This window comes from Neovison vison, chromosome 13 (genome assembly GCF_020171115.1).
Source record: "Neovison vison isolate M4711 chromosome 13, ASM_NN_V1, whole genome shotgun sequence".
Classification (NCBI taxonomy): domain Eukaryota; kingdom Metazoa; phylum Chordata; class Mammalia; order Carnivora; family Mustelidae; genus Neogale; species Neogale vison.
Window position 1 is genome coordinate 114,546,761 of NC_058103.1, and position 12,298 is coordinate 114,559,058.

The 12,298-nt window shown below is 34.8% G+C and overlaps 1 protein-coding gene across 7 annotated transcripts in view; it reads right to left on the reverse strand.

The window, feature by feature from the left end:
• The window catches only part of MYO9A (myosin IXA), a 321,690-nt gene that overhangs the window by 190,604 nt on the left and 118,788 nt on the right, over positions 1-12,298 (reverse strand). For all 7 annotated transcript variants that reach the window (XM_044231266.1, XM_044231267.1, XM_044231269.1 and 4 more), the window contains 3 exons: positions 9,180-9,269; positions 4,004-4,120; positions 354-488 (listed from right to left, as the gene is read on the reverse strand). In XM_044231266.1, the coding sequence (XP_044087201.1) occupies positions 354-488; positions 4,004-4,120; positions 9,180-9,269 (342 nt within the window). The remainder of the gene's footprint in view (positions 1-353; positions 489-4,003; positions 4,121-9,179; positions 9,270-12,298) is intronic.

The window sequence follows — 12,298 nt, forward strand, 5'->3', positions numbered from 1 at the left end:
GTAGCAATTGAAAAAAATAAAAACATGGTAGCAATTAAAAATCACCAACAGAAACCCAAACCAAGCTCATGCATCTTTTCATTCAAAGGTATACTCAAGCAAGCACGTATTTTTTAATCTACCTCAAGTCTAGGGGGGTTAAAAAAAAAAGGAAACCCCATATCGTATGGCTCAAAAACTAGGCTCTGATTTTTCATTTGCTAACATGGACATGAAGACTCCAGTATCTTCACGAGACTGTAAAATTTAAAACGCTTGTAATTACAACTCAAAATTTATATAGTATATATGTGTGTGAAGATAAGTGGGTGAAACAATGGGAGGGGGGAAAGCATATGCATTTAAGTACTCACCTGCTCCAATTTAAAAATATGCTGATTGAAGTAGTGTTGTAAACGTTCATTAGCAAAATTAATACAGAACTGCTCAAAGCTGTTATTTTCATAATCTTCAAACCCAAAAATATCAAGAACACCAATGGACAAAGTCTGTAAAATAGGAAAAAATTTATGATGATTAAAAAATGATCCTCAAATTTATTTCACAAATAATATCCACAATATAGGTAACAAAATGTTCAAAGTTCTTCTGCAACAGTGGACAGGAAATTTTGGGGAAATTCAACCAAAATATTCCACAAAATAAAAACCATTTTAGTTTTATGTTCACCTTTTTCTTTTTATCCCAATTATAAAAACACATCCAAAATTTTAACACATGTAATACACTATTTACAAAAATGTTCAAAGCAGAGTTAGTGGCCTGTTATCTCAATCTCAGAAATCCCTAAATTCCAAGAGACAAAGAAATAGAAGGAATCACCTTATGGGAAAGTAAAAAATAACCTACAGCTAGGTTTTTCTAGGGTATTCCAGGTTATGCAAAGAACACCATTCAAGTTTTCCTATTTTCACTCCTATACCCCAAAAGAATTCTGCTTTACAAACCAAGCTAAACTAGTATGTTTAATCACCCTTGTGCAAGCCAAGTATGAAACCAGGTATCAGAATATGTGGGTTTCTCCAATTTTTAAAACAATCTTTTTAACGATTTATTTCTTTTACAGAAAAAGAGAGTGGGGGAAGGGGCAGAGGGATTAATCCTCAAGCAGACTCCCTGCTGAGTGTGGAGCCTGACTAAGGGCTTGATCCCAAATCATGAGATCATGACCAGAGCTAAAAGCAAGAGTAAGATGTTCAACTGACTGAGCCACCAGGTGCCCCGATTTTTTTTTAATTTTTATTTTTTAAAAAATTGTACAAATAGTTCTAAAAAATTATAACAAAAAACAACAATCCCTTCTTCTTTGTCAATTTCTGGTCCCTAAAGCCAACACTCAAATCTTGTATCTATTTGGTATAAAACAGTACAATATAGCATACAAATGCTTGTTCTTCTGTCTTGATATTTTGCCCCTACAAACTATATTCTAACTTCTTACTATGGATAATAAGGAATCAGCTCTAATACCACCAAGCCAGCATTCTTTTTTTTTTTTTTTAAAGATTTTATTTATTTATTTGACAGAGAGAGATCACAAGTAGGCAGAGAGGCAGGCAGAGAGAGAGAGGAGGAAGCAGGCTCCCTGCTGAGCAGAGAGCCCAATGCGGGACTCGATCCCAGGACCCTGAGATCATGACCTGAGCCGAAGGCAGTGGCTTAAGCCACTGAGCCACCCAGGCGCCCAGGCGCCCCACCAAGCCAGCATTCTTCTCACCACCTCACCTCATTCTTAAAATAGTTACATGACAATTTTAGTTAAATGAAAACAATCTTTCTCCACTATTACTAAGAGAGATGCTGGGCAAACTAATATAATGAGAAATAAATACTAGGAGTTTTTTTTTTTTTTTTTTAAAGATTTCTTTAAGAAATTTGAGAGAGAGGGAGAGCACAAGGAGGGAGGAGGTGGAGGGAGAGGGGTATAGGGAGAGAGAAAGAATCCTCAAGCAGAGAGACTGTGGACCATGGAGCCTCAAACAGGGCTCAATCCCAGGACCCCAAGACCAAGACCCAAGCTGAAACCAAGAGTCAGCTGCCCAAATGACTAAGCCAAACCAGGCGCCCCAAGAGAAGATATTTTTTTAAAGTCTCCATTAACAGTGTTTTCTTTGGGGCACCTGCGTGGCTCAGTCAGTTAAGCCTCTGACTCACGATTTTGGCTCAGGTCATGATTTCATGGATAACAGGATCTATAGCCCCATGTGGGGGCTATGCACTCAGCTGGGAGTCTCCTTGAGACTCTCTCCCTCTGCCCCTCCCCCTGCATGCACCTGCACTCTTTCTCTCTCTCAAATAAATAAATCTTTAAAAATAAAAAAAGAGCACTTCCTTTAACTGATTCTGCTAATTCTAAGCCCTTATGAAAAGAGTACAAGTGATGACCTTCAAAAATAAGTCCATATGGTAAATTAGATTTCTATTACAATTTTCTAACTGTAGACTTAAACAGTAAAAAATTAATATTAGAACTGTTTTACATTTAAGTTTTTACATCTTTAAATAAAAGATGACATTTTAATCACCCTAAAGATGCAGACTGTTCCATAAAATCTTGCTGGGAAAAATGGATTTGAAATTATTTAATTATCAAAAATCTGTCTTATTAAGAAATAAATTTCAGAGGCGCCTGGCTGGCACAATAAGTGGAGCATGTGACTCTTGATCTCAGAGTTGTGAATTCCAGCGCCACACTGAATGTGAGATTACTTAAAAACAAAATCTTAAATAAATAAATAAATTCCAATGGGGGGAAAAACCCAAATAGAAAAAATTAAATTCTAAAAGTATGAGAATAAATGTTTTTACAATCTTGGGCTGAAAAAGGGCTTCCAACATAAGAAAAACAAATAAAACCCAGGAAAATAAAGGAAGAAACAAACAGAGGGTTTTAGAAGAGAGGGGCAGTGGGGGGGATGGGTGAGTCTGGTGATGGGTATCAAGGAGGGCACAGATTGCAGTGAGTACTGCAGTTATGTTATACGCAAACAATGAATCATGGAACACTATATCAAAAACTAATGATATACTGTATGGTGATTAACATAACACAATATTAAAAAAGGAAAAGGAAGGAAAAGAATGGCAGAATTAACTGCACAAAAATTTAAAATATATGGGCCCTAAAACACAACATAAACAAATCTTAAAAGTCAAGAGAAAATATATGCAATATTTATCAAACTATGAATCTCTGCAATAACCACAGTAACTCCAAGAAAGAAGTAACAAAAAGACAAAATAAACAACATAAAAATAGCAGGATATATAATGAAATGATGAAAAAACATGGGAAATACTTGACTTTTATCTATCACTGAAAAAAAGGACAATAAAATGGGATAGTCCTCTTACTCAGATTAGTAGATGAAAAGACTGATAATATCCAATGTGAGTAAAGGTGTAAGGAAATAGGCATTTTCATACACTACCAGTGGAAGTGCAGTCTTTTCTGAAAAGCAATTTAGCAGTAGCTAACAAAATTCTAAAATGTATATATTCTTAAATCCAGCAATTCATTTTGAGGATTTTATCCTAAAGAAATGTACACAAAGAATATTTGTTACATCATCATTTATAACAATAAAACAAATGTAATATATTTTTATGGGGAAATTTATGGCATACAGGCATACTATATAATACTATGAAGTTATTAAAAATAATGAAATCCAGACCTATTTCAAGACATATCAGGTAAAAAAAAAGATACAAGGTAGAAACAATACAGATAACATAATTCTATTTTTAATTTTAAAAGCAATTCTGTAAATGTACACCCATAGAAATGTACATAAGAAAAAGGTCTGGAAAGACATATAGAACAACAGTTTCCCTAAATATCAGGGTAATAACATACATAAGGAGGGAAACATCAGGGAATACAGATAAAAGGTAATTCTTACTTATTACTCTACATAATTCGGTGTTTTTAAATATTATTAATTATATCATTTTAAAAAAATTTCCAGGAAAAATGTATAATAATCCAACATATGTCTACCTTTGTATTTTGCTCCAAATCTTTACTATTCAGAAGTGCATGATTAATCCGAAAAACTATCCAGTCAAACAGGGCACTATATAAAGATTTAGCCATGGAATTTCTCACTGTCACAGCCTGAAAAAAAAAAGAAAAGGGTTGGAGAACAAATGAAAATGGCACTAACCCAAGATACTATAACAAAGTGTATTTGCTTTCAACCAATAAAGAGAGCTTACCATCCTGAATTAGAAATTTAATTTTCTCTCAATTTAAATAGCCTATAACTGAAGTTTTCCATACACCCATAATCACTCATCTAGTCTCAACTCTAATCTAGACTAAAAGGTAAGGAAAACAAAATGTAGGTCACTCAGTTCAAAACAGTATCTGAAAATTAGAGTATACATTTTATCTAGTAAAGAAGGTGTAATAGGAGATTTACAAACAAATCAAACTTGCAAGCAAAAGCGGGGAAGACTATTCCAGGCAGAGGAATAAATCTGTTGGCAAACAGGAATCAGTTATCTGTGGAATCCTAGCTCGACTCTTAAAAAATAATCATAATACTACCACAGTTACTTTCTGGTTGTCTCAAGCTTGTCATCCACCATAACCTCAAGGATTTCTCCATCCCCAGATAGAGTAATAATTCTTTCATTATAGAGTAATAAAATTTCTTTTTTCACCTCACTTCAAGCATTTCCCAATTTATGGAAATTCTCTGTACTACCTGCTTAAAATTTCTATAACTCTGAAATCGTTCTAAAAAATAAAATCTATTAGTTTAAAAAAAAAATCAACATTTAGAAAGTACTACAACCGAAAAAAGGAGGGGGACATATTTTAGAGAATTGAGCCCTACCACTTAGAGAATACAAGTCCTAATGACTTATATATTTATTTCGAGGGATTTATTTTGAAGCTTTACATTCACGTACATATTTATATATCTGTCCTAAAGTTTAGAGGAAATAGAGAATAATGATTAAAAGCTAGGCTGTCTTCCAATCCTAGTTCTCTTACTTATTCTAAGTATTGTAACCTTGGCCCAAGATCCTTAAACTCTTAAGCTACAGCTTATACATTTGTAAAATGTAGATAATACTAGAATCTACCACACAAATGATGAATTTCTGAATTCCAGTGAATAAAAACACAAAAGCTCCAAGTTTCTAAACCAAGAAATAACTACCTAAACCATTACCTACACAGTAAAGAGGAGATGCTATCAAATTCTCTATCTTCAGCACCAGAAACTTGAATTGGAAAATGTTCACAACTTCTGAGAGAAAAAGGAATGCAACCCTAGAATTCTATACTTAGGTAAGTAATCAACAAAGTATCTTTAAAACTCAAAAAATCAATCATAAAATACACAGAGAGACCAACTATTCTGTTTTTCTCCAAAGGGAAGAATGAATACAAACTGGTTTAGTTCAGCAAAAGTAAAAGATTTTAAAACTAAATACACAAGCATAAGACAAAGAAAACATAGAAAAAGAAATCATAGTAGCATAAAAAATACAAATGGGCTGAGTTTTTTAGTCAAAGACAGATCTTCACATTAAATTAAAAACTATGAGCCACCTATCTGGTTTACATTAACACTATTTTCATAAAGTACCAGTCAGACAGAATCCAGATGTACCAAAATATACCAATATAATACTTATTTACTTCGTTAACTCCCAATACTATATTTTGGCCTCTTTTCTCTGAAACGTGGTCCTATCACAGCTTAATCTCAGTAAACCCAAATACCAATTCACATTTTCCTACCCAAACAAGATCTCACTGAGTGTTTCCTATCTCAATGAATGGTATCAATACTCTTAAAGTTGTGTGAGTCAGAAAATTAGGATTTATCCTTAGTATTTCCTTCTTTCTTCTTGCTTCCCAGTAAGCAAACAATTGCCAGATTCTTTTGATTTTACCATCTAAATGTCTCTCTCTCTTTTTTAAAAAAATATTTATTTATTTGACAGAGAGAGATCACATAGGCAGAGAGGCAGGTGGCGAGGGAGGGGGGGTAAGCAGGCTCCCTGCTGAGCAGAGAGCCCGATGCAGGGCTTGATCCCAGGACCCTAAGATCATGACCTGAGCTGAAGGCAGAGGCTTAACCCACTGAGCACCCTAAATGTCTCTCTTTTTAAATACACCCATTTCTCCCTATCAATTTGTCACTACTCTAGACAAAGCAGCCAACCTCTCTCTATTCAGGAGTACTACCACGGCCTCTAAACTCATCTTTCCACATTCACTCTTGTCCTCTATGTTAGAAGCCCAAGAATGGTCACCAAGATTCCCATTCCCTGGTATATATGTTCTGTATAACCACCCCCCCCCATTAAGTGTGGGCAGGACTATAAATATGATGAATTTCACTCCAGTTAACTATCTTATCTTACATGACAAAGGGATTTAAAAGATGTAATTATGGCCCAAAATCAGCTGATTTTTTTTTTTAAAGATTTTATTTATTTATTTGACAGACAGAGATCACAAGCAGACAGAGAGGCAGGCAGAGAGAGGGAGAGGAGGAAGCAGGCTCCCTGCAGAGCAGAGAGCCCGATGTGGGACTCGATCCCAGGACCCTGAGATCATGACCTGAGCCGAAGGCAGCGGCTTAACCCACTGAGCCACCCAGGAGCCCCTGATTTTTTTTTTTAATTTACCAGAGGAAAATTATCCTGGGCTGACTTAATCAGAGACATCTCTTAAAAGAGAATGAGCCTTTCCATCAGAGAGTCCCTTGCTGTCCTTTGAAGAAGTAAACTGCCATGTTGTGTACTAGACCACAAGCAGACTCTGCTGAGCACGGGCCTTGACAGTCAACAAGAAATTAGGGCTCTCAATCCTATAACTGCAAGGAACTGAATCCTGTCAACAACCTGTGAACAAGGAAGAGGATGCTTAGTATCAGATGAGATCACAGCCTCTTCAGACATCTTGATTTCAGCCTGGTGAAACCCTGAGCAGAGGACCCAATAAATCTTTGCCCAGACTGATCCATGGAAAGTGTCAGAAAATATTAAGTCACTATGTTTGTTATACAATTATAGAAAACCAATGCACTCTCCTCTGATTATTTACACTGATGTGAGAGTGATCCCTTAAAAATAAAAATATAAGGGCACCTGGGTGGCTCAGTGGGTTAAGCCTCTGCCTTCAGCTCAGGTCATGATTTCAGGGTCCTGGGATCGAGTCCTGCGTCGGGTTCTCTGCTCATCGGAGAGCCTGCTTCCCCCTCCCTCTCTCTCTGCCTGCCTCTCTGACTACTTGTGATTTCTCCCTCTGTGTGTCAAGTAAATAAAACCTTTTAAAAAATAAATAAATAAAAAATAAAATGAAATAAAAATATAAGACACCTTTTCTGCTTAAAACTTTTTAAGACTCTTCCATTGCTCTTCAGAAAATATTAAAATCCTTAAGGACTGCTCCTTATTTTACCTCTAATGCCTAGAACATTTCTGAACACAAAGATTTTCAAATGTTTACTATACAAAATAGATACACCAAACAGATGTAAACAAAAATAAATGAGGATATATAAAAATCATCACAGCAAATTGAATTTAAAGTTAAAAATGTAAATAAACATAAGGAATTTTTTCTAAAGATTTTATTTATTTATTTATTTGACAGAGAGAGATCAAAAGTAGGCAGAGCAGCAGGCAGAGAGAGAGAGGGGGAAGCAGGCTCCCTGTAAGCAGAGAGCCTGATGACCCTGAGATCATGACCTAAGCCAAAGGCAGAGGCTTAACCCACTCAGCCACCTACGCGCCCTAGGGATTTTTTTTTTTTTAAGAGAGAGCAGAAGAGGGAAGGGGCAAAGGGAGAGAATCTCAAGCAGGCTCCACATTACCCAGCGCAGAGCCTGACACGGGCCTTGATCTCACAATTCTGAGTTCATAACCTGAGCCAAAACCAAGAGTCAGATACTTAACCGACTGTGCCACCCAGGCACCCCAGGTATTTTATATTTTTTAATATTTTCAATATTTTATATTGAAAAAAGTTATGAGGGCACCTGGGTGGCTCGGTGGATTAAAGCCTCTGCCTTTGGCCCGGGTCATGGTCCCAGGGTCTGGGATCGAGCCTCGCATTGGGCTCTCTGCTCAGCTCCCCACCTCTCTCTGCCTGCCTCTCTGCCTACTTCTGATCTCTGTCTGTCAAATAAATAAATAAAGTCTTATAAAAAAAAAGTTATGAAAGAAAATATAAAAGTACTGAAACTTTATGTAAAAGAAGGGCAAAACTTTTTAAAAAGTTTGGCTTTTTCTGTTGTTTAGAAAGGAGCGCTCAAATTTGGAGATTATGTCATAAGACTCACGACATAATGAAGAAATATAGACTTGATGGCAGTAAGAACCCAAAAAATAGGATAAATGGATCAGTGTCAGCCTAAAAAGCATTCTCTACATTTCTACACTATTTCCCGATCCCTGTTTCTTCTAATCTCACATTCCTGTCCTATTTTTGTAATAACTGTTATAGTTTGATTTCTCATCACTGTCATTAAATTACACTTCAGAACAGTAGGCTTTTCAATAATTTTCCCATTTATATACAGCTGAGTAGTATATAATAATAATAATAATAATAATAATAATAATGGCAATGACAGCAATAAATCTCATCTGGAAGCCTTGGTATACAGATGATACTTAAAGAAACGGGACTATGTGAGATAATCTAGCAACCTAGCTAAGGAATACAGAGAAGAAAAGACAAGGACTATGTACCAGAGAACTACATTTTTTAGAGGTCAGGTGGAAAAGAAAGGGCAAACAGAAAGAATTACAAATGAGTAAGCGAACAATGAGAAAGCGAACCAGAAGAGTATGACATTCTGGAACGTAAGAAATTGCCTGAAGAAGAAATAATCAACTCGATCAAACACTGCTCATTTGTAAATCCATCCACTACCTGTTTGTTCACCCCATATTAATAATATAAAACAATAATGAACAGATTAAGATCTCAGAAGAAAAATGCATGCCTATTGCTTAAAATCATATTCAACTTTAAGTTTTCAAGTTGATGGAAAATTCGTAACTGAATTTCAAGGGCCCAGAAAATATTTCAATCAACACTGTGTTGTTATTATTTTCATTCTGTTAAAGGAAAGAGCACAAATTCAAACTTCTAAAACCGTTCAGAGTACTCTGATCTCAAGAAAATCTATTCATACCTCTGCCAGCTTATATGGCAAGATAAGCTTTTCTCCCACTGTCACAGTCTTCCTTGTAACTAACGCTTCAAATAGCATCTCTTCTTTAACCTAAACAACAGAAAAAAAAAAATTCAGTGTATAAGATTTATGACAATGAGCTGAATTATTTATTGACAATCCAAATAAAGAAAAAATGTCTAATGAGATTAGTAAATAGACAATAGAAAAAACAAAGACAATATATTTAATCATTTAAATACCGGTCAAGGTAAAAGTCAAACATTCCACTCACTCTATTTCCTACCGCCCCCCCCCAAAAAAAGAGAGGGTACATAAGACAGATGGGTCTTTTTAAACTTTTCTTTCTGATCATAATGGAGAAGTATGTTTCTTTGTGTGAAATATAGAAAATATAGAATAGTGCAAAAAAACATTTTAAGATGATCAACCATAATCCCACAACTAGCAAAGATTAAAAAGTGACAATACTTCTTTAATTCCAGGAACATTACCATGAGTATTTATTTATGTTTCAGATGTTTTATATTTATTTACACATGTTAATTTTAAAATAAAGATGATGCTTCCTTTGTTCTCATTCCCTCTAGAGGTAAATACCATGATGAATTTTAAGTTATCATCTCAGTTTGGGTTTTTATACATATCTAATATATATATATTAGATATATTTGTAAATAATACATTATACTGTATTATATATGTACACATATACATATATATACACTGTATTATAATGTATATGTTATACATTATACTGCCAAGTGTATTTAACTCTTATCTGTATGGAATCATATTTCCCATATGTTTTTGAGATTTAACTACATTGATAATTTAGATCAAGCTTATTTATTTTAACTACTATATAAGTTCCCAGTATATAAATTACGGCAGTGTGTAATCTATTCTTCTATGTGTAGACATTTACACTATTTACCATTGTGCACTATTAGGAAATAAACTGAATATTCTTGCATATGAGTTCAAGAATTTCTTTGAAGTACAAATCTAAAAGTGGAATTACTAGGTTATAGCATATACACTGTCATCTTTAAAGGTTATTGCCAAACTACTAAACATAGTTCTCACCAATCTGCTCTCTGATCAGCCCTGAGCATTCCTATATCTTCAAACCTTGAATATACTTGTTATTATCACCCTACTGACTTTTGCCATGCTGAGGGTCATGAAATGGTAAAATAAGGGCATTTTATAAAAGCATCCAAACAAATAAAGATATAACACTGATAAAATTTTAAGTAGGTAATATGATATGAAGTATATCAAGCAAAAAATATTCAATTATAAAGGAGAAATTGAGTTACAAAACAACAGTGAAGCATTACCCTGTCACCAGGAATTCATGACAGATCAATAATTTTTTTTTAAGATTTTATTTATTTATTTATTTGACAGAAATCACAAGTAGATGGAGAGGCAGGCAGAGAGAGAGAGGGAAGCAGGCTCCCCGCTGAGCAGAGAGCCCGATGCGGGACTCGATCCCAGGACCCCGAGATCATGACCCGAGCTGAAGGCAGCAGCTCAACCCACTGAGCCACCCAGGCGCCCTCAATAATTTTTTAAAATACAATGATACCGAAATATACCTTCTCATTCACTACTACATGAGTAGCATCCAGTACTCAATCTTCAAATTCAAAACAAGTTAGAAAAAATTTGAGGAACATTACCTTTACAAACTGCAGTAAAACTAAAAATAAATAGCCAAAGTTTAAATATAAGACCTCAAGCTTTCGCATATATTTAAAATATTTTGGGGCACCTGGGTGGCTCAGTGGGGTAAAGCCTCTCCCTTTGGCTCAGGTCATGTTCAGGGTCCTGGGATCGAGCCCTGCATCAGGCTCCCTGCTTGGCAGGGAGCCTGCTTCCCTTCCTCTCTCTCTGCCTGCCTCTATGCCTACTTGTGATCTCTCTCTGCCAAATAAAATCTTTAAAATAAATAAATAAACAAATAAATAAATATTTTGAAAAACAAAATTAAATAATACCAGATTACACAAATATGACAAAACCAAGAAAACTAAGAAAAAACTTATGTGATTAAAAAAAAAACAGTTATATTGTTTTTTTTTTTTTTTTTTTTTTTTTTTCCCCAATTTATTTATTTTCAGAAAAACAGTATTCATTATTTTTTCACCACACCCAGTGCTCCATGCAAGCTGTGCCCTCTATAATACCCACCACCTGGTACCCCAACCTCCCACCCCCCCCGCCACTTCAAACCCCTCAGACTGTTTTTCAGAGTCCATAGTCTCTCATGGTTCACCTCCCCTTCCAATTTACCCAAATTCCCTACTCCTCTCTAACGCCCCTTTTGTTGAGCAAAAGCAATTATTATTAAAAGTGAGTATTTAAAAATAAATGATCTATGCAGTAGACTCAAGACATTTTTTTAAAGGATTAAACAAATACAGGCTGGCAACTACGTGGAGCAAAAGTCACTTCCATACACTTGTATAAACTGGTATAACCACTAGAGAGAGTAATCCATCAATATCAGTAAACTATTTATGTCTGGGTGTAAACCAACCCAAACCTATACTCCTTGGACTATACTCTAGAATAATTTACACACATGTCCACGAAGAGACATATACAACAATGCCTATCACAGTACTAACAATAAGTGAGAAATTACAAATAACCTCAATCCCCACTAAGAAAAATAAATTGTTTTACTCATATAATGAAATTTTAGAAACAACTAAAAAGAATCATGTAGAATATTTAAATCAGTATTGAAAAATCTCAAAAACACAGTACAGAATGAAAAAGTCAAGATTAGAATGATACAGTAAAACATTTATGAAACAAGTATGAAAATATATAGAAAGCTATATATTCTTATATAAACATCTACCTATTTTGAAAATAGAAAAACAAGAATGAGAATGATAAACACCAAACTCATAACAATGTTTACTTCTAGGGTAGCAGAGTACAAAGTGAGCTACAATTACATGCAATATTTTATTACATGAGTGGAGTTGTGAGTACACAGGTGTTTATTACATTGTTTTCTGTATATACTGTATACTGAGACTAATTCATAATTTAACAGAAAAATGAAGAAGGAAATACATTAAAACAAAAATTAA